Source organism: Zalophus californianus, chromosome 1, assembly GCF_009762305.2.
Source record: "Zalophus californianus isolate mZalCal1 chromosome 1, mZalCal1.pri.v2, whole genome shotgun sequence".
Lineage (NCBI taxonomy): Eukaryota > Metazoa > Chordata > Mammalia > Carnivora > Otariidae > Zalophus > Zalophus californianus.
Genome location: NC_045595.1, coordinates 134,581,056 through 134,602,864, shown reverse-complemented (window position 1 = coordinate 134,602,864; position 21,809 = coordinate 134,581,056). Strand labels below are relative to the sequence as shown.

The 21,809-nt window shown below is 50.6% G+C and overlaps 2 protein-coding genes across 7 annotated transcripts in view; one reads left to right on the top strand and one right to left on the bottom strand.

The window, feature by feature from the left end:
* The first annotated feature begins 1,700 nt into the window (after positions 1–1,700).
* MAP6D1 (MAP6 domain containing 1) lies at positions 1,701–11,678 on the top strand. 3 transcript variants are annotated; one of them, XR_003517972.2, is made up of 4 exons: positions 1,701–2,126; positions 7,430–7,547; positions 8,149–8,296; positions 8,951–11,678. XR_003517972.2 is itself a non-coding variant. In XM_027583075.2 (3 exons), the coding sequence occupies exons 1-3, from the start codon at positions 1,750–1,752 to the stop codon at positions 8,227–8,229; spliced, it is 576 nt and encodes a 191-aa protein (XP_027438876.1). In that variant the 5' UTR covers positions 1,701–1,749; the 3' UTR covers positions 8,230–11,678. The 3 variants fall into 3 exon arrangements, 2 of the variants coding, with proteins under 2 accessions (XP_027438876.1, XP_027438877.1); XM_027583075.2 differs by having other exon boundaries at positions 8,149–11,678; XM_027583076.1 differs by lacking the exons at positions 7,430–7,547; positions 8,149–8,296; positions 8,951–11,678 and adding an exon at positions 2,482–3,649.
* A 133-nt stretch (positions 11,679–11,811) lies between these two features.
* The window catches only part of YEATS2 (YEATS domain containing 2), a 108,446-nt gene continuing 98,448 nt past the window's right edge, over positions 11,812–21,809 (bottom strand). For all 4 annotated transcript variants that reach the window (XM_027583071.1, XM_027583072.1, XM_027583073.1 and 1 more), the window contains 7 exons: positions 21,653–21,726; positions 20,195–20,274; positions 19,333–19,534; positions 17,078–17,304; positions 16,116–16,190; positions 15,128–15,201; positions 11,812–13,545 (listed from right to left, as the gene is read on the bottom strand). In XM_027583071.1, the coding sequence (XP_027438872.1) occupies positions 13,437–13,545; positions 15,128–15,201; positions 16,116–16,190; positions 17,078–17,304; positions 19,333–19,534; positions 20,195–20,274; positions 21,653–21,726 (841 nt within the window). In that variant the 3' untranslated portion in view covers positions 11,812–13,436. The remainder of the gene's footprint in view (positions 13,546–15,127; positions 15,202–16,115; positions 16,191–17,077; positions 17,305–19,332; positions 19,535–20,194; positions 20,275–21,652; positions 21,727–21,809) is intronic.

The following is a 21,809-nucleotide window of genomic DNA, read 5'->3' as shown; positions in this document are numbered from 1 at the left end:
AACTTGGGAGCCATTCTAGATTTCTTTCTTTCATTTCTAGAATCCAGTGCCCCTTCCATTCCCAGCGCCTGCGCCTTAGTTCAGCCCCTTGTCTCTGACCTGGACTGTTGAGACTATTCTCCAGCTGGTCTCTAAAATTTCCTTGTGTGTCTTCATATGGCCACAGAGTGCTGAAAACACTTCAGTCATTCCCTGTTGGCCTCCATGAAAAACTTTTAAATTTAGTGTGGCTCCCAAGGCTCTCCATGATCCAGCCTCTGATGCCTTTGGCTGAACCTCCCAACCCCCTACCCTGCATTTCCACCCTGACCCAACTACTCTCCCTTGTTACAGGTGCCCCCCCGCCCCATTTCACTTGCTTTATCCAGTTCTGTTGCGCCTACTACACTGAACCTCCTGGAGTTCCCCAGCATTATTCCAGGCGCACAGTAAGTGCTCTTTGGTGCTTAATGAAGAAATAAAAAGAGCTACCTTTTTCTTTTTCCTGCAGGATGGAGTATTGTAGTCAGCAAATGTCCCAAGTGGCTAACCCAGGGCCCTGGAGCACAGAGGTCACAAAGTTTGCCGGGCCCAGGGAGAGCAGGTGTGTAACCTCCCCGTGTCTTCTCAGTGTGCCTCTCTCCTGCTGCCTCCTGCCCATGGCCTGGCCAGGGCAGCTGTCTGTCACTTTGCTATGACTGGAAGCTGAGAGGGTATGGTGTGGGAGAGGAGTCTGTACCCTGACTGGCCAGGGCTGCACTGCAGTTTTCTCCTCTAAGATACAGACTGGAGACCGTCCAAGTATATGCTGGAGATGGAGCTCTGGGTAATTAATGCTGTTTCAGTAGTGTGATTAATTAGTCCTTGGTCTGCAGTGCACATTGAGGGCATGTGTCAAATACTCAGGGTCTTTTGAGTGTGGCCAGGGAGTTGTTTCTGATGCCCTGTCATGCGTTAAACAGACTGACCTTTAGCCTGGAGGATTACCCAAGCTTTGCAATAAAAAAAAGAATGCATGCACAGGAGGGAAGGGAATTTTTGTAACGCAATGGCCAAAGATTTGTCGGCAGCTTTATAACGCCAAGTCCTCTGTTGCCATGCTTTAAAATGAGGGATTTTTAGAACCCAGGGAAAGGTCAGTTGAGGGCTAATGCCAGTTCTCAATGAAAACTGGATTGGTGGTTACAAATTCAGCATCGTAAAGGCAAATAGTGACTCACTGGCTGATTAAAACACGTGTCCTCTGGAAGCATGGCCCCGGGTCTGCCCAGAGATCCCCCGCATCGCAGCACCTCCGCTCCGGGCGCGGCGCAGCCTAAGCTCAAATGCGGCAGCCCCGGCCGCTCTGCGAGCCCCAGCACCCTGGCAGCGTTGGCCTGCGCCCACGCCGGCCCGGGGCCATCAGCGACCGCATCGTTGCCAGCCGGTTCTCGCCCTCGGCGAAACCAGGTCCGATTTAGAAAACAACATTAAAGGAACTTTGGATTAAATTATGAAACCTTCAAGCTGGACACTAGGGACTGTCTGCAGGCGTTTCCGGGCGCCCCTGCCCTCCCTCACCCACCTCCCGGCCTCTGCGCCCGCCCGCCCGCGCGCGCTAGCCCAGGCCCAGCCGGCCCGGCACCGAGCCCTCCCCCTCCCCGGACGGCCTCCCCCAGGCCAGGGGGCGGTGCTGCGGCGGCGCGGGGAGGGCCGCGGGGGCGGGGACGCCGGGCGGGGGCGGTGCGGCCCGGAGCGCCGGGAGCCGAGCGGCGGGCACCGGGGGCCGGCATGGCGTGGCCCTGCATCAGCCGACTCTGCTGCCTGGCGCGGCGCTGGAACCAGCTGGACCGCTCCGACGTGGCAGTGCCGCTGACCCTGCACAGCTACTCGGACCTCGAGAGCGAGGAGCCCGGCCCAGGGGGCGCCGCTTGCCGCAGGGGCCCGTCCCCTGCAGGCGCCCGGGACCCCGGCCGGGACGTGCCGCTCACTCAGTACCAGCGGGACTTCGGCGTGTGGACGGCGCCCGCGGGGCCCAGAGATGCTCCGCAGGGGCGCGGGTCGGGTGCGGGCGGCCGCAGGAACAAGCCCCCCGCGGCCCCCGGCCGGGGTGTCTACGTGCTCCCCATTGGCGACGCGGACTCGGCTGCGGTGACCACGTCTTACAGGTATGGGGCTTCGGGCAGGGGAGCGCGTCGAGTCGAGACCCCGTGGTAGGAGGAAACAGAGGCCGTGAACCATGAGGACCAGCTTGGTGGGGAGGGAGAAGGCACCTGGAGCCTCCATCCCACACCACTTGGAGAGCTGTAGGCGGCCTCGGAGGTCATCCCCTTTGGTCCCCGGTCACTGCGAGGTGTCGCCTTCGCTGTTCCCTGACCAGCCTCAGAGTGAATGAGCAGAGCACCTCTACTGACAGGGAGCTCACTACCTTGCTCACAGCCCCTTCCCCTCTACCCCTCTCGGGCAGCCTTACCAGAAAGCCCTGCCTTCAACTGAGTTAAAATCTGCTTTAACTTCCACCAGGTGGGCCAGCGAAAGGCAGGGTGCATGCAGGCCAACTGCCAGAGCTGGCTCTGCCCGGTGTCCTCCGTGGAGGCATTGGTGGTGAGGACCAGCTGCGGCTCCCAGTAGATGGCCTCCTGGGGATCTCGCCGAGTGACTGAGCTCTACGGGTCCACCCTGCCCCCACCTTAGCTCTGGCCCTGGACAACTGAGGGCTTTCTTTGTCTTATTACAAAAGTAATATAAACTCGCCGTAGAAAAACTGGAAATTACAACAAATTAATTCCTTTAACCCCATCCAAACTGGTAGTTCTTTCTAATCCTTAACCTTTGAGTTCATATCCATTTGTAATTCTTATAGGTTTAGATTCTGTACACATTTTTCCATCAATTTTGGATTACTGCATGTTACTAGATATTTTTTTTTACAACACGAATTTTAGTAGGTGTGCAGTGTTTTATCCTAGGGATATACATTTGTCCATATATTGATATATGTATCCAACTATTAATCTGTCATTATTGAATATTTAGGATGTTTCTAATTTGGGACCATTAAAAACACTTCTTTTGATCTAGTACTTCATTTCCAGGAGTTTTCCTTGCAAGTATCCTTGAATGTGGGGTGGGAGCTAAGGAATATAAGGTATGTTGCAACACTGTACTGCAGAAGATGGAAACAATCCCACTGTCCTACTGATGTAGCTGGTTAATTATAGCTCTACATAGGATGGGCTACTGGGAGGCCTATGATGTACTCATAGCGGAAGGTCTGAAGATCTTGGATGGGTATGTGTCAAAAAAAACAAAATGCAGAACAGTGTGTCTGCTGTTTGTGTTTTTAAAAGGGGGTATTGATATACACGTATCTGCTCAAATAAGCACAGATATCTCTGGATGGATGTGTGGAAACACAGGAATCTTTGGGGAGAGGAAGGGGGTGGGGAAGAAGGGATGCTGCCAGGGGTGGAAGGGCACTGATTGACGTCTCACACTCTAAAGAACTGTTTTTTTAAACACGTTCACGTGTTACCTTTAAAAAAAAAAAAACACATTTTTAAGGGAAAAAAATAATTTCTGTGATGAGCATCTTATAGCCAGCCGTCTTTGCGTATATCAATTTCTTTAGAAATTCTGACTTGTGGAATTAGAGCAAAAAGGTATGAACGTCCCCCTCAGTTTTATTATTTTTAAAAACAGGGCGCCTGGGTGGCTCAGTCGTTAAGCGTCTGCCTTCGGCTCGGGTCATGATCCCAGGGTCCTGGGATCGAGTCCCACATCGGGCTCCCTGCTCAGCAGGAAGCCTGCTTCTCCCTCTCCCACTCCCCCTGCTTGTGTTCCTGCTCTCGCTGTCTCTCTCTGTCCAATAAATAAATAAAATCTTTAAAAAAAATAAAAAATAAAAAATAAAAAAATAAAAACAACTGCATTAGGGTAGAATTTCCATGGAGTAATTATCAAGACATGTAGAAGGTTCCATTTCCCCAAGGCTTCCTTCATGGGCATGCAGTTTTTCAGGAACCTGACGGGGAAAGGTAGTTGCAGGATGGGTCTTGTGTTCATGGATGCGTGCTCAAGCTGAGCTGCCAAAACGCACAGGGGAACGTCAGCAGGCAGGGCCAACACCGAGCCCAGCTGGGGCCCTCACCCCGCCGTGGAGGGTTCGGGCTGTTTGGGCTGTTTCGGGCCGGCAGGGAGCCAGCTGGAGGGGCCTGAGTGGGGAGAGGTCCGCAAGGCCTGAGGGCCTGGGTGTGCGGTACCTTCAAATGACTGATGTTCCCGGCCAGGAGCAGGACCAGAGGCAGAGCCCGCGCAGAGCTAGCTTCAGCTCAGGGAAGGAAGAGCTTTCTAGTAATTCCAGTGGACTGATGATGAAGTGAGTGGCCTCCGGGGTGAGGCTGAGCTCCTCCTCACTGGTAACGTTCAAGCAAAGGCGGGGCTTTTAGAAGCGGCCCCTCACTGTGTTGAGCAGATGGAGGGTTTGAACGTCTCGCTGGGCCCTCCCAGCTCCAGTGATACTAAAAGTACAAGTTGTTATTCTCTGCTTACCAAGTACCAGAAGCCAGGCTCAGGACTTCTCATAGATTCTCTCTCCAAGACCTCACCCCCTAAGATGCTGCCGCCTCTGAATCCCTTCGTTTCTTTCTTTCTTTTTTTTTTTAGATTATTTATTTGACAGAGAGAGAGACACAGCGAGAGAGGGAACACAAGCAGGGGGAGTGGGAGAGGGAGAAGCAGGCTTCCCGCTGAGCAGGGAGCCCAATGCGGGGCTCGATCCCAGGACCCTGGGATCATGACCTGAGCCGAAGGCAGACGCTTAAGAACTGAGCCACCCAGGCACCCCAACCCCTTCGTTTCTTGAGCTGTGTCCTGCAGTGGTGGAAAGCTACGGCCAGGAGCTGGGACTCACCGGAGCTCTTGTTTCCTGGGGTATAAACTTGGTGGGTCACTTGGCCTCTCTGACCCTTTCCTCATCTGTAAAACAGAAAGAGCCAGAGCTTGACTCCCTGGGTCCCCACACCCCCAACTCTGGCCTAGAACCCAGGACCGCTGCTGAACTTGGCTCCGCCAACTCCATGCCGGCTGACCTCTGGGACCCCTCACCTCCCAGCTCTAGGACTTGACGCGGGAAACTCCATTCTGACTCCTTGTAGGACGCATGTTATCTGAGCAAACTGTTTGAAGAGATTCACAAAACAAAAATGAACAGATCCAGGGAACCCAAAGTCACTGGAGTCCTCGTGGCTGCTCGCCAGGCCCCGCTCGTCTTGTGAAAACTGACCGGCCTCACTTGCTTGGCCAGATGGGCGCAGCGGCTCTTGCTCTCGCAGCCAGCCCTGGTCTCTCCTGAGCAGCTCCCAGAGCCTCCCCTCTGGAATTCTCTGGGTGCCAATCAGCACCTTTGGCCCAGGTTCTAGTTCCACTCACTCTAGAAGACCTCCTTCCTCAGTCATCTTTCTCTTTCCTTCCTGGGTGGGCAAGGAGGACCTCTGAAGTGCCCGGCACCAAGGTTCATCCTAACCTCCTGCACGTGGGTCAGTAGCCCTTTTCATGAGGAAGCTGAGGCTCGAGAAATGAAGGGATTTGAAGCCTTGAGAACCTAGGGCACTTGGCATTGCCACGGGTGGCCCCTGGCCCTCGGTGGAACTGCCGCCCACAGGGTCCAGCTGAGGCCCAGACCAGGCGGACAGGAAGCCTGCTTGGTCAGGGGAGGTACCTGGTGTATGTGGCTTGCCCTGTGTTTTTCTTATACTCTTTGCCAGAGCCGTAAATCTGCCCTCCTCCTGTCCCCAGCAGTCACCGGGTCCTGCTGATCCTAGGGCTGAGGTTCCTTCTCCATCCCGGCTGCGGTCTTCCCTCACTGGCCTCCGGCACCAGCCCTGCCCCAGGAGCGGCCAGGGGCCCCGCTCTAGCTCCTGGCTCTGGTCGCTTTCTGTGCTGGGACCCCTGCAGCCACCCTGGGGCGACAGGCTTGGGCTGCCAGGCCCAAGGCTCAGCTCAGTTTGGGGACAGAAGGGCACGCCCAGGGGAGGACCTGCTTCCTCGGGAGAAACAGAATGGCAGATGGCTCAGGCAGCTGGTCCTCGGAACCTTGCAGCTTCAGAAGCACAAGTGATCTGCTCGGGCCCTGGCCCAGCTCGCCTCCCGGCACCCCCGAGTGCCGACCACAGACAGACACAGCTGCTCCCTACCCCGGTGGCCCGCCCAGTGGGGCCCAGCTGGGCTGCTCTCAAGGACAGAAGGCAGCTTTGTTGACGCCTGGGCCTGAAACCCAGCCAGGACTGTGGGTGGGAGGAGACCAGAATGGGTCCAGCCCACATGTGGGCGCTGCCCCTGGCCCCCTGGGCACTTCTCCACAGAACACTGCCTGGGCCAGGGGCTCCTATGGACACAGGTCTCCGCCTTCCTGAGCTCACTGTCTAGCACGGGGGTTGATAGAATTAAAAGAAATAGGTCTTCTTTTGTGTGCAGAATTGAGGAATTAAATCCTTGTCAAAAAATATACTCTGAGGGGCGCCTGGGTGGCTCAGTCAGTTAAACGTCCAACTCTTTTTTTTTTTTTTTAAAGATTTTATTTATTTATTCATGAGAGACAGAGGGAGAGAGAAGGGGAGAGAGAGAGAGAGAAGTAGAGGGAGAAGCAGGCTCCCAAGGAGCAGGGAGCCCGATGCGGGACTCGATCCCAGGACCCCGGGATCATGACCTGAGCCGAAGGCAGACGCTTAACCATCTGAGCCACCCAGGCGCCCAACGTCCAACTCTTGATTTCAGTTCAGGTCATGATCTCAAAGTCATGGGTTCGAGACCTGAGCCCCGCCCAGTGGGGAGTTCAGCCAGGAATCTGCTTGAGATTCTCTCCCCTCTGCCTCCCCCCACTAGAAAAAATACATACATAAATCTAAAAAAAAAAAAAATGCACTCTGAGAACACGGAGCTGGTTTGTGCCCGCCTTGGCTCTTCTGTCTAGGGAGTCAGCCGCCCCCCACCCCTCCCCTCCCGCATCCAGGCAGGAGCGCCTGTGTGCGGGGTGCCCTGCAGAAGCCAGACTGGCTTGTGGTTGTTTGAGAGTTACTACAATCTGTTGTTTTGTAGGAGTTCATAAGACCAGTTATTAAAAAGTAAACCTAATACCGAACCTTATTTCTCCTCCTCAGTTGTAACCAGCACCTCCTGTGGATGTAAAGGCCACCAGTGACCTGGTCTGGAAGTGACTGACCTGCACTGGTTCTGGGTGTCTCGGGCCCCTTAGAGTGGCCTGGAGACAAAATGGGGAGCATGGAAGGAAGGGCTGGGACTTGGTTTCCGATGCCCAGCACGTACCAGGTGCTCACATCTAGATCCGAAGCAGGATTTTAGCAGTGGAGATTGGCCAGGACATTCCCAGAAGCACAGGACAATGGCGGTGGCCCCTGAAGTCAGGAGGGATGACTGACCCTGAGCCAGCTGGTGACCGTGTTCTCTCTTCCAGACAGGAGTTCCAGGCCTGGACCGGAGTGAAGCCGCCGAGATCCACAAAGGCAAGACCCACCACAGTCCTCACAACCCACAGCTCCGGATGGGACAGCAGCCCTGGGGGCAGCTTCCAGGTCAGCCTGAAACGGGCCCGGCAGGGCCAGGGGCCGGGCTCCCGGCTGCAGAGGGTGTGGGAGGAGACAGGTTAGGGACTAAGAGTCAGGTTTTGCTGATGCAAAATGGCATGAGGGCCAAGGACAGTAGCGTCTGAGTACCCAGGCATCCCTCAGCCGAGAGCGGGGCGGGGGGGGGCGGTGGCAGGTGGGGGCATCACGTCTCCCTAGTGCCGGCTTTCTGGCGAGCAGGGTGTCCCTTTCCCTCCTAAATCCCAATCTTACCCTTGACCGCTGGGCATCACGATGAGCCTTCCACGTCTCTGGCATTTGTGTCAGAGAGAAGGTGGAGAGGAGGTTGGGACTGTTCAGCTTCCTGATTCCACCCAGAGGCGGCTTCCGGGAGCGGAACAGAAGGTCCAGGTGCTGTGTTTGACCTAATGCGGTGAGCCCGCCCCCTGCACGTTTCCCCCATGGACCCTTCAGGTCAGCATTCTCAGCTCTTGGAGGACAAAGAGGAGAGGAGGCAGGAATTTTCTTCCTGGAGCTGGGGGCCGGAGGTGGTGGGGAGGGAGCGTTGAGGGAAAGGCACACTGATATGGGGCCACATTTCATTTTTCAGGCCCCTGAGGGGAGGAAGAAGTTCACCCCTAACCCATCAGCCATCTTTCAGGCTTCAGCTCCCCGGATCCTCAACGTATGACCGGCCACAGCGGAGTCAGAACCCACCGCCGCCAAGACGGGCTGTCCTCGGCCGCTCAGGGACTGGGGTGAGATCCTGGGGCTGGCCCTCTGCTGTCTGAGGGGAAGGGCCGTGGGCGCCACTCCTCCCCGGCTGCCCCCCGGGGCTGTGGGCCTGGCGCGGATGGACACTGGCACCACCCAGCTCGGCTTTGGGCCTCCACCACCCTCTCGTTCCCCAACGACAGAAGGCTTCACATCTTTTTTTAATTGCCTCTCTTGGCCACCCTTCAGTTTTTAAATCTGAAGAACTTAAGGATCAATTCTGTTGTAAACTGATTCGGTCTGTGCCGGCTGAGGAATATGGACATAACAGGTGCTTGAAAGAACCAGTCATGTCCACCTGGCTGTCTTCCCAGGCCGCATGAGAACTTTGTAACCTATGGCAACCCAAGGGACTGTCCTTGGAGATGCCTACAAATGGCCCCACACATTCAGGTTGAAGAAATCTTGGGTTATCCCCTGCATGTGACTCATGGTGATGTCGAGTAACTAGGATGTCGTTTCCAAAGAATATCAATCATAGGGTTTCAATTTCAAAGACATAATTTAGGGCCCAGGTGACCCTATCCTTGTGTTTTAACAAATGGCTTCGTGTGGAGTGCTTTAAGTACTGAATGAATGACACCTGTAGGTTTCTGAGCCCCACATTTTATTACTAATTCCAGTTTTTTCCCTTACAGTTGACGACTAGAAGGGAACACCATACACACTGGCAAAGAACTGGGAGCTCTTTTGGGACGAAGTGGCCTTAGCCTCATTCCCTGACTTTAGCCCGTTCTCTACACCTAGATGACTCCCACCCTGCTCCGTCACTCCGAGTGGGGCGAGCTCACTGTGAGGAGGCAGCTGTCGGCTTCAGGAAGCTGCCTCCTTTGCCGGGAAGTCCCAGCCCACGTGGCCACACGAAGCGAGCCTGGCCCCGTTTGCACAGCCGGCGGTCAGACATGTGAAGGAGTTTCTGTCCCCTCTTGGAGATTAGGGGCACAAGCTAAGGGCAGTACTTGGTAAGGAAACTCAGGGATTTCCCTGTGGCGCCTCCTCCCTGTGCAGCCCTCGCGTGCTGTCTGGCGAGCGTTTAAGCCGTTTCCCAGCCCCTCAGACGTGGAGCGGGGCTGGTCCCTCGGAGGGCTGGCTCTGGCTGGCACAGCCTTCCTCTTCAGTGCAGCAAAGCAACTGCTCGGAATCATTTTAAAGGCAGAACCCCAACCATGTGCTTACACAAAGGGTTCTGTTATTTCAGACTTCATTGTTAGATGTTTCTAAGAGGAGAGAGACTGCCTGCTGCTGTGCATTCTGTGGGAAATGAACAGATGAACCGTACAATCTTAGATTTTACTAAAATGCAAAAGCGCACTGTTACAATTTCTTAGCTTATTTAATTATAAACCTGGAGCACCTTCTCATACATCTTTATCCTCCCCTGGACTTTGGTGGATCAAGGCTATTACTGGTTGCCCCTTGGAGGCTGACAAATCCCAAGGGCTCTCCCTCTGGACTGCCACCCACATTGGTGTCGTATGCAATAGTCACAGGACACACAAACCTCCCCTCTTTCACGTGTACCACCCCTCTGCACCCCCAAGGCTAGGGTGAAAAGACCATCTCTGAAGCTAGTCTTGGGCTTAAATCCTGACTTTTCTACTCACTAGCTGCGAGCAGTTTCAGCTTCCATTTCCTTATCTGCAGAGTAAGAGTGGCTAAGAGAGTTCCTGTTTATGGGCAGGGTGCTTATTAGTACAGTGAATGGCCAACAGAACACAGACGTGACGGTTGTCCCTTCCTGCCCAGGCCAGAGAGCCAGCTCTGTTCTCCTTTGCAGCTTTGGCCCATCTGATGCCAGTGACACAGTCCCTCCCCTTAGACGCTGCCCGTGTCACCCTTCCCTCCCCCACAGCGTGCAGACCAGACCGAAAGCTGTATCTCAGCCCGATACCACAGGCCTGCCTTTCCCAGCAGCCTTGGCACCTCAGCAGTGCGAGCACCCCTGCCTCACCTGGCCTGTCTCTGAAGGCAGACTGCTTGCCCAAGAGCCTTTTTGGAATGCACCAGAACAGACAGCTTTCCACAAAACCCCCAACTCAATAATCCTCTTTACCAGGCTTCATTATTAAGAGACTGGCGTTCTGAAGAAGGAACTTCCACCTACTCTAGGTCTTAGTAAAGCCTAACATCATGTCACTGGAGTGGCCTTCCAAAGCAATGGGACAATAGTCTCAAGTGTGTGGTACCAACCCACATACGTAATACACATACATATAAAATAGACGGAGAGGAAAATGCAGCGCATACTAACGGTGGTTATCTTTGGGAAGGGGAATTACGGGTAACTTTAAATTTTTTACACCTTACTATATTTGCTAAAGTTTCTATATAATAAGCATTTTTGTATTAATTCTGTAAAGAGTAATGTTTTTAAAATAAAAAGTTCAACCTGTTAGTGAATCTTGGCCAAAAGAAAGTGTTCGGTATCAGTGATTCCACAACCAGTGTTTGTTAGCCCTGCCAACAGCCGCCTTGAGGATGCAGCGTGAGGCCCAAGTGGAGGGGCGCCCCAAAGTCCTCCCCCACGGTCACTGAGACCAAGGTCCCACCTCTGTGCCCCACGGTGCTTCAAAGCTCGGAAAAACCCAGCGCAAGTGGGACTACTTTCCTAGCTGTACCAACAACCAGGATTTTAGGCCAAACTCCAAAAGCAGCTTTTGAAAAACTGTGATTCTGCAGCCCACGCCGGGCAGACAGGGAACCTCCCCTTTAGTGGGGTCAAGTCCGCCAGCGCTGTTCACACAGGCTTCAGTCAGTCAGAGGGAGTCCCCAGCTGAGGAACTGCCTGTGACATCAATCTCTGTCCTGTGGCTCCAGTCAAAACTGTGGCTGAGGTCAACATTCAGGAAAGGAGCCTAAGCAACCACCCCTATTCTTCTTCCTCCGGACACTTCAGTTCCCTAAAGGCTGCGAAGCCTGGTCCCGAGAAGGCTACGGACCTGGACTCTCTCATGATGCCTCTGCCCTGCAGAACTTCCTGCCTTTGAAGAACCAAAGCTTTCAAAGCCCTTAGTCTTGTTAAGGGGGCTGTAAAAAGTGGTTATTTCTGCAATGTTTCTGCATCTTTGGTCATTTTTGTTTTTAGCTGTTCTAGCAGATGGTCACGGCAGGACTGTGGCACAGGAGTAACTTCTTCCAGACCTCAGCATAGACCAGTTCCAGCTCTCCGGACAGACCGGTGTGCTTTGTCAGACAACAGGAGTGGTTTCCCTCCTTGCCTTGACTTTGAGGAGGCTCCGAGCTCCATTAGGTAGTTTTCCTTTGCCCCAAGCTGTCAGAAATCCTTATTTCCTGGGTCAACGTGCATCTTCCAAAATCTTTTTCGGACTTTTATGTAACTGTAATCCTTTATCTTGCATAGCTGCAAATGCTTTTTGGAAAGAAGTGGCAGAGTTAATGTAAACACACCAATCACCTATACCTCTGCCCCATCCCAGTTCCTCCTGACCTCACGGAAGAAGAACCTACCAAAGTAGTGCTTCGAACTCAGAAAAACCCATCACAAATACTAAAAGATTTATTGTAGATTTTTGTTACACAATTATGTTACACATTATGATACAAATACATTTGAAACATTAACACATATGGGAAGTGTTAAATGATTTAATATTTCTTTTGCAAAAAGATAATTTAGGCTTTCATACCTGTAATAAATCAATCTGTTCTCATTTGGATCAAATCCTCCATCCTGTAGATCTGTCACAGTCCACTGCTGAATAAATCTATGCACTTGCCCACTAACCTCGCTTGCAGTAGTTAATGTAAAGAGTATCTGAGCCTTTATGTACTAAACTATTTTTTTTACTAAGCCCAGGCATGCCCGATGCCTTACTGAAGATTTCCTTGTGCATCTGCAATCCTCAGATGCTGAATAAAGGGCAGATCTCTTAGTCACCTCCCTGCCTTCTGCTCCTGACCCAAATGTCTACAGAACTCACGAAAACTTCAATTATGTTGACTGGGTAAGTTTGATTCACAGGCTTCAAATTGCCTTCAAGCAGATTCCTGACAGAATAATTTCTCTCCTCTCCTTCAACACAGGCTATGTTAGGAAGATTGGGACAGAGTATCTGTAATGGAACTGGGCATTATGTAGGGCCCTGCAGACCTTCCTCCTTCTGTTCACTTCTCCCACCAAGAGGGCTCCGCATCTGGGCACAATCTATTCTCACTGCTTCTGAGCACGGACCATTCCTGTCTCGTGGCTTCAGCAGTCATTTCTCTATCTTTAAGGCACTCACAGTGTTTCCTTGAAACGCTTTTCTTTGGAAAAGCCGAGTGGTAAAGAACAGGACACTAAGTCCCCTGACAGGACTTACCATCCCAGCAGACCTGGCCCAGGGGCTGCTCCCCATTGGTCACTCAACACGGGGTAACCCGCATACCCCGCGAACGCTGTGCAACCAGCTCTCTGCCCGGCACACAGGCAAAGCTGGTCCGAGTCGGCCAGGTGCCTGGCATTACTGACATACAAAGAGCTGCTTGGTTACAGTCAAACCTTTCCCGGACCCAAGCTGGGATCTGCCTATCCCTTGACTATGCTCTGACCTTGGCTGTAGTCATGTTCCTGTGCTCCATGAAAAAACACCAAAGTGCGGCATGCGGGCTCCCAGGCTCTCAACTTCTGTGAGGCTTTACCGTCTTCCCGTAGCTGACGGCGTCCCTGACGCCACGGCCACCCGCTGAGTACGCAAGATTACCAGGGTAACTGCTGGAGCTTCCTGTAACCCCAGAATGGGTGAACCACCAGCATGCCAGACTTATTTTCTGCCTCATGGAGGGAGACTCAAGCCCAAGGTGCCCCATGACACCCAGAGAAAGACCTGCTACATGTGGCCTGGCCTGGCTCGAAGACTCTCTCCTGGAACCTTTCCAGAGACAGCAAATGCAAGCTGACAGCACAGCTTCATTCTAGACTCAGAAACTTCTGTCCTAAAGGGATCTGATTTGGGACCGAACACTCTGGTGTTACAGTGAATTAGGTGGAGGCAATGGTTTGGGAGCCATAATATTCTGAGGCACACAGAAAATAACCTCCTTCCCCAAAGAGAAGAGTCGTCACAGTTCGAAGCTTCGGCTACATCTGCAAATCGTGCTTTTCTAGGGGCATCTTCATTCCATTCACTGATCTTCATTCAATATCCCCATGTGTTTATTTGTGAGAAAGTCCAGAAAAGGAATGTTGCAAATGGCCTGGTGAATGTTACTCACTGTAATTTCTTTGGGAATCCTGTCCAAAAACAAAGCATTATTAGGTGCAATTTTCTCAAGCATTTAATAATATTTCATCCACTTATCAAAAGCCCCTGCCACCCCCCAGGCCTCCTGGAAGGGGACAGAGCGGAGGCACGCTTTAGGGCCGCCTGCGTGGGGGTGGCCAGGTGCATGCTCTTGCTTGCTTTCCTTTCCCATTAATGTCTTTAATTTTGGTAAAGACTGGCCTGCCCGGGGCGCCTGGGTGGCTCAGTCATTAAGCGTCTGCCTTCGGCTCAGGTCATGGTCCCAGGGTCCTGGGATCGAGCCCCGCATCGGGCTCCCTGCTCGGCGGGAAGCCTGCTTCTCCCTCTCCCACTCCCCCTGCTTGTGTTCCCTCTCTCACTATCTCTCTGTCAAATAAATAAAAATCTTAAAAAAAAAAAAAAAAAAATGACTGGCCTGTCCTCTTCACAGCCTGCCCTAACGGCTCAAATCTGACTTCCAGTCACAGGCATGAGATGGATTTCAAGAACTTGGTTGAACAATGGAGGAAAAAACCTCTGAGGACTGAGAAAAGAGAAGGAAGTAAAGTGGACAGCAAAACAGAACGACGTTCTCATCCTTCAGTCTTAGCAGACTGAGAGCTGAGTCGAGGGGGTACAGAACTGCGGGACCATGTTTCCATCTGTCAGGGGGAGGGGATATAGAGCTGTGCCAGGCCAGGGTGATAAATGTTCTTATCAAGAGCACCCCAGCTACTGTATCTCCACAGCCAGGACGACGGAGGTGAGCAGGGGCCACGGAAGGCACTCAGCCCACTCTTGGGTTTCACACAGGACAAGGAGCATGCCTGGAACTCCTGTTTCTACTTCCTTCTTTCTTAAAGGTGTCTTCCCCACCGCCTGAGGTATCCTAATACTGTGAAGTCTGACCTAACAGTCCTCCAGTGTAGGCCTCTTTATGTCCTCAGGCACTTCTGATACAGTTTTACAAATTTAGGACAGGCTTTAAGGATACTGGGATAAAATACTTGTTTCCTCTGAAAGGATGTGGAACAAAGAAAGGCCTGTCTGCCATGCTCTGGGGCCTAGGAAAAAGGCAAAACTCAGAGTCCCGACAGCAAAGCAGTGGTGAGTGGGGGAGCTTTAGAGCCAATGAGGTCTATCACCCAAGTGCAGGGAAAGCCAGGTAACATGAACGTTCAGAGCCTGGTTTCCCGACTTCTAAAAAGGGGGCTAGAGTTCTCCAATGAAAAACAAATTGGGTAACGTATGCAATGTCTGACCCCAACATCTGAGACGTCATGGACAATATTATCATCTTTAATTGCGAAGAGCTGGTATTTGTTCAAACCGGTAGCGGAACAGAGTCCTAATGAACGGTGTGTCTGAAGGAATGATTAGGAAGATAGAGACCTCTGGGCAAAGCTGAGCTTTCACAACCACGAGAGTCTTGAAATGACCAAGCAGACCCCTGAGTATGTCTGGCTCTGAGAATGTCCCAAGCACTGACACCTCCATCTCCAACTGGATGAGGTATAAAACCTCTTCATGGACAACTAACCTGTCAGGAAACATCTGTAAGCCTGGTACCACTGACTAAAGAGATCTCAGTACCTGCTGTGAGATGCTGTCTGGTATCCAACTGCCAAAGCCTGTCTCAGGATGTCGTTCACCAGCTGCTCCGTGGCCTATGACAGAAGATAGGGTTACTCTCGAAAATGGCCACATGCCTGCTGGTGGGAAGGGACACATCTAACCCCATCCCATATACAAAACTTTGGAAACAGTTGTACCTAAGGAGCAAAAGTCCTTAAGAAAACACTAAAGGTCCAAATAATAGACCACAAATATTACGTCACAAATATAAAGGCCATGATTCTGAGAAATTAAGAATGCGGGGAATGTTCATTAATCAGAATTCCAGTTGGGCATCTCCCTTCGGCTCAGGTCATGAGCCCAGGGCCCTGGGCTTGAGCCTTGCCTCGGACTCCCTGCTCAGCACCAAGTCTGCTTGTCCCTCTGCCCCTCACCATCCCCCCGCTTGTGCTCTCTCTTAAATAAAATCTTAAAAAAAAATAAAATCTGGGTTATTTCCATTAAAAAAAAAAAAGAAAGGAAAACTGGTGAGGGTTATTTGCGAGTTGTCCCTGCTGGAAGAGGGGTCCGACAGAGCTAGGTGAGGCCGGGTAAAGAAGCTAGTTTGCGATCCTCTTGCCCAGGGTTGGGACAATTGTGGCAGTTTCTCTGTTGTTGTGACATGTGGAGAAAACCCAAGGCTTTGCTTTTGTCGCCTCCTAAAGCAACGAGAGCACTCTCATCTCAGACTGCTTCAGAAGGCACCAAAAAGTATCGTTCGAGTGACATCAGCACAGAAACTCTCGTGGATGCTTTCACACTCAGAAGACCCATGATTTAGTTCATTTAAAAATCAGAAGAGAAAAAAGAGAAAACACTAAACCTGATTAAAATGAAAACTCTTAAAACTTATCATTTCTGTTCCATTTGTACCCTTGTCCCTTACTCAGAACAGCCCAGGACCCAGACTATCCTGCCTGCCAGCGCCCTGGTGCTCCCAGGCCCGTGGAGGCCAACAGGCGCCCACCTTTAAAATCATGTCCTCCACCACCGATGCGTACACGTTCCTGTGAAGTGCCACGGGCTGCAGGGTGATCCCAATCTGGAAAAGCAGAAGAAAGCCATTCGTTCCTATCTCTAGACTAAAACCCAGCTCTCCAAACAAGCACACTTGTCGAATACCCAGTTGAAAGAGTAACTCTACAAGCTCTCTGGACAAAACTCGGGGGAAGGGACATGAGACCTAACAACTGGAAGAATACACGATCCTGTTTCTCTGTTTCTGAGTGCTTGTTAAACATGCTAGTAGAGTCCCGCTTTTACCCCCAAATCTCCTTCAGGAAGAACATGGCCAGGATTTGCCAGGAATTCTGATTGTGGGACCGACCCACTGGAAAGCCTGGAATCAGACTTCAGGCCGTTTGACGAAGATAAACTTGGAACCTGTGCTCGCCCCGTTTTGCATTTTCTCCTCTAAATGAAACAAACCCCACCTTCCGCTCTGGGTCCCAGGCAGCCATACTGGGGACAGGTGGGCAGATGCCACCGCGCTGCTGAGCCCCGCCAAAGGTGGAGAAGGCATTCCCTCTTGCGCCACAGGGGAGCGTGCGGGCTGCACTCACACCATGGGCAGGGCCCCTGGGAGCTACAAAAATGTTAGGGAAGGCTCGGCCTCTCCAGTACCACTTGGCAGTATTAGGACACGTGCCTCAGGAGGGAACGGTGTTTCCACGGAGGCAAATGAGAACAAAGAGGAAAGTAAAAAACGGTCTATCCCAAGATGACTCTGCTTCTATTCCATGGCCAGCAAGCAACCTTTCCACATGGAATTTGTTTTCTTGACCTGCTGTGGGAAAGGGGATGTCCAGGGAGCATACCCTAAGTTCATCAGGCAGAAGAAACTCACACTTTTACTTCACCAGGAAAGTCTGGTGTCCGTGTATAAGGCTGAAGGTCTGAGCATCTCACACCAGAGGCCACAACCCCTACCTTCTGGGTGATGTCACCAATAAATTCCGACCCCAGTGTTGGTGGCAGGTAGAACTTCATTTCTTCCTGTTTCTCTTCCTGTTCTTTTTTGATGTTGATCTTTAACGGCTCCGGGAGGCTGAGGATGTCCACCTCCTCTTCATTCTCTGGCTCTCTCTTCTGAAACTGCTGCAGGTCCTCCAGTTTCCGGCAGAGGTTGTCGGCAGAGGAGAACGATGACGGGCACTCTAAATGACAGGGGATCTGTCTCAGGACAGCTGTGCTGGCCACAGGAAGGGACTCCCCATCTCCATAAGACCAAGAGTCCGAGACCCAGAGAAGAAGGGATAAGTCTCAAGGGAGTTAACCTTCTTTCCAGTTCTAGAATTCTATGGACTATAACTGTGAGAACTAGTAATTCTAAGACAGACAGGCACAGAGACAGGTGACTTGTGTCAATATATACGTGATGCGATTGCAATCTAAGACAAAACAATATTTAATTCTGACTTATGCCACCAAAAACTAGGCCATGCCCTGAAGCTCCAAATACTAATGACTAAACTGATTTTCATATTTTAAGTCTGGAAAATTTTTAAGTGCACAGTGAAGAAAATAAAAATCGCCCACATGAGCCCCTCTCACTGCTCAGAGGGAGTACTGTTAACATTTTAGTGTAAACCGTGCATCTAGTCTTTAATAAGTAGATGTGCACAAAGTCTAACAAAGAGTACTAGAACTTTAAAGCCAGAAAGGATCTCGGAATCTTCCACTGCATCCTTGTCACCTTATGGAGGAGGAAGTGAAGTCCACAACAGATACAAGACAGGCTTAAGGGTACCCAGGCAGGCTGGTGGAGGGGCATCCAGCTCCTGGCTTCTTCTGTTTCACTGACCGGCACTTAGAAATTACTCAGTCACCGTAACAGAAAGCCTAGTATGTGTAACATGTTGTGCTTCACACATGCTACCAATGAAGCATGGAGATAACCAACATGGTTTCTGTCCTCCGAAGAGCTTAGATATTTATCTCTGACAAACCATTATAGTCTGATATTAAGTGCTGCTGGATTTTAGAGAAAGGAGAGGTCATCCTGCATACGGGCTCTCAGGAGAGCTGCATGGAGAAAATGGAACTCGGGCTAAGTCTTAAGGACGACCCCCCCGCAACACACACACACCCTCCCTTGTGTTCCAGGCTACCTCAGACAGGGAGTGGAGCTCCTGCTTTTCTACAAAAGTAGGGTTGGGAGGAGAAAACAACCCTTCTTGTTAAGGTGAAAATCAAAACTATTCTCCCCATGTATCCTTTATGCCCTGCTCCCTCCCCTCTACAGCACAACTGTTTGTTTCTTTACCATAAAACAATTCATCTAGGGGCGCCTGGGTGGCTCATTCGGTTAATCACCTGCCTTCGGCTCAGGTCATGAACCCAGGGTCCTGGGATTGAGCCCCGCATCGGGCTCCCTGCTCGGTGGGGAGCCTGCTTCTCCCTTTGCCTGCCACTTCCCCTGCTCGTGTACGTACTCTCTCTCCAACAAATAAATAAAAATCTTAAAAAAAAAAAATTTATAAAAAAAAATAAAAAAACAATTCATCTAATCTGCAACACTATCAGTGGTTTCCATCTGTGTCTCCAACACCGGGTAGTCTATTTCCTAGCTAGGTCTGGAGATAAAGTGACAGGTAAGACAGCGCCTCCATCAAGAAACTGGGTAGACTTGTCTATGAGGGCTCATGAGGGCACAAAGGAAGGAGAAGTCAGTTCTATCTGAAGGAAAGGAGGGGGATTAGGAAAGTCTTCAAAGAAAAGGGGCGCCTGGGTGGCTCAGTCATTAAGCGCCTGCTTTCGGCTCAGGTCATGATCCCAGGCCCTGGGATCGAGCCCCACATCGGGCTCCCTGCTCAACGGGAAGCCTGTTTCTCCCGCTCCAGCTCCCCCTGCTTGTGTTCCCTGTCAAATAAATAAAATCTTAAAAAAAAAAAAAAAGAAGAAGAAGAAATGATGCTAAGGAAGGGGGCCCTCGAACAAACAGCGTGTGCCTGTTGTAATGCCACAGGCTGGAGGGCCCAATGCTGGGGACACTAGGGCACAAACAGTTCTGGGGCGGGGGAAGACAGAACACATGGCTACCGGTGAGCCAAGGCTCCTGTTCCTCAAGTCCTCCAGGGCTGAAGCAGCCCAAGAACCACAGAAGCTGAAGAGATGAGTGTGTGTTTCATGAAACCACCTCTCGGGCTACTGACAGGGCCCAGGGAGCCCCACTGAAGCCGCACCTGGCTCGCTGTCGATCTGGGTCAGCACGTCCTCAATAGAGTCACCGTCACTCCTCAAGGTCTCGGGATCGGGTGGCGTGTAGCCATGGCAGCGACACCAGTGAGCGATGTGCTTGGTTTTAAGGGGAGTCAGGTGGTGAAATCTGGGATTCTTCTCCAGGATTTCTTGTAAGACTTTTCTCATTGTCATTGCTCTTTGCCACTTAAAAACAAATTTTTTTGAATCATAATCAATTTCAAACTTTACAGTGTGTTCAAATACATCACCCAACAGTAAATGACCATGCTAACTTAACTTGTTAGAATTGTTTTTTTTTTTTTAAATCTGTGTTTTTAAAAAGTTTTAAAAAGAAGCAAAGGAACTGATGTTCATGAAATAACACTGAAACTCCCAGGTCTGGTCTAGAAGGTTTTTCACCTGGTCTCCACCTGTGGTCTCCAGCTTCCCTCTTCCCGCCGAACTTCTCCAAACCCATCACACTAACCCTCTCACAGCTTCCTAAGCACGGCTTCCGACGTGCCACCTTCTCCCACAGCCCCACCATCCGCACAGTAGCTGCCACATTGTAAGTACTCAACAAATACTTGGGTTTCATTGTAATATATTGAAAGAAAATCATAAAAGATGTTTAGAAATGTTTACCAATGCAGAAACAAGAAGGAGACCTTTCAAAGGCTAGCTAAAGTGTCTGAAGAGTGAGATTTTAAATGGAGGGGAAAAGTCTCCCAATAAATAGTCAACAAAATACGCTGTAAATTTTATCACTGTTATCACTGTTATGGAAGCAGCAAGTACGCGCATGGCTTCCGGTTACGGCCTTCCCAGGCTCCCCGAGGCAGCCCGCACAGGAACTGGTATTACCTCGGCAGCTCTCCTTTTCCCAATGTTCCAGCCGTAATATTGCTCCACGGACTTCGCAGAAAAACAGCTGGCGTCTTCACCTAGGGCGCATGTATGCAGCACACTCTGAATAAAGTTCTTAGGACTGAAGCCAAATCGTATTCACTACAGGGAAGTTTCTCTGGGACCTGTGTTCCTTACTGGCCAAGCTCACCTGCAGCCTAACACAGAGGCCTTCTGCCTAAAAGGGAAGGTGTCTTCTTTATCTGTGTGTACTCAAAACACGCCCTCTGGGAAACCGGTTGGCTTCTTTGGCAGAAAGACTACCTACCTATGAAGCGCGGGGCACACAGCTCTCCAGTAGGAGCAGATCTGAAGGCTAGCCCTGCCGCGCCATTAACTCACTAAGTGGTGTCGGGCAACCCACAGCACCCCTCTGGGCCTCAGCTTTCCTATCTGTAAAATGACTGTTGGGAAAGTTGGTTTCTGACCTGCCTTCCAGCTCTAATATTCTGTCTTACTATCTAAAATTTTTAAACACAGAGATTTTTAAATTTTTTCCTGCTGGGCTAGGAAAATGTCCCTGAATATTTACTTTGAACTACCACAGAATGACCCCTAGACTTCAACCAAGGGGAAAAGAGGTAATCTCTTTGCCGTTAGAAAAAAAATAAGCAGGGTAGTCTGTACTTTTGTTTTCATAGTCCCATGAATGTAGTATGATAATCTGCTTTATCCCTTGCCTGTAAATGTCTGCAGTCATCTTGCTCAAGAGCATATACCTAAGTATCAACAGATTATCTCCCCGCTAAAGGCAGTCGGTTCTGTCAAGACGACTGAGGCTGAGAAGCAAGTGTTTCAGTCTTGCTGACAATGGGCAGTGACAGCGCAGACTTCACTGCTCCAAGTCTTGATAATCGTGCATTTCAGCAAAGTGCGGGGTAATGAGTGATAGAAGATTAATGGCTCTGGAGTCAGACCTAGGTTAGTGTCCTTCCTCGGCCCCCATAGTTAGTGATCTTGAGCAAGTTACTTAACCTTGCTTATCCTCAGTTTTCTCATCTGTAAAATGGGAGATGATACCACCTATCCCATAAGAGACTGTAAAAGTACCAAGCCCGAAAATCTGGCATATTGTAGGCAAATGCTAATCTCTTTCCTTATTAATAAACATTAAAAACTAATGCAGTTTTAATTATATACACAACAAACTTACAATTTACATACAATAATAAATATAAAAAATTCCTTCCTTGGATCAAACACAGTGAAAACAGTAAAAGACCAACTGGTTGGTTGATGACCAAGATATTGTGAATTCTAAAATCCTGCAAATGAGCTATAGTTAGACCTCAAACTGCCTAAGGTAACCACCACATCCATATTAATTTAGAATACAAAATGATTTAAGTTGACTTAATAGCCCAAGTAGTTCACAGCTTTAAAAATGCATCCATATATTCAGAATAATTGTCTTACTTTTTGCAGTGATTAAGGGGATCTTCTTTACTACTGCTGTTAAGAGTTGCTGGATGGTCTCTAAATGGTCTATCCTGAGAGGGATAAAAGAAAAGAATATAAAGGTAGTAAATAGAGCAATTTCTAGACACATATATATCACACACACACGAATTCA

Bases quoted from the DNA above. Each gene is read 5' to 3' on its own strand.
- MAP6D1 (XM_027583075.2), top strand. From the start codon at position 1,750: ATGGCGTGGCCCTGCATCAGCCGACTCTGCTGCCTGGCGCGGCGCTGG. The intron at 2,127-7,429 runs GTATGGGGCTTC...TCTCTCTTCCAG, and splicing joins GCGGTGACCACGTCTTACAG to ACAGGAGTTCCAGGCCTGGA. The intron at 7,548-8,148 runs GTCAGCCTGAAA...TTCATTTTTCAG, and splicing joins GCCCTGGGGGCAGCTTCCAG to GCCCCTGAGGGGAGGAAGAA.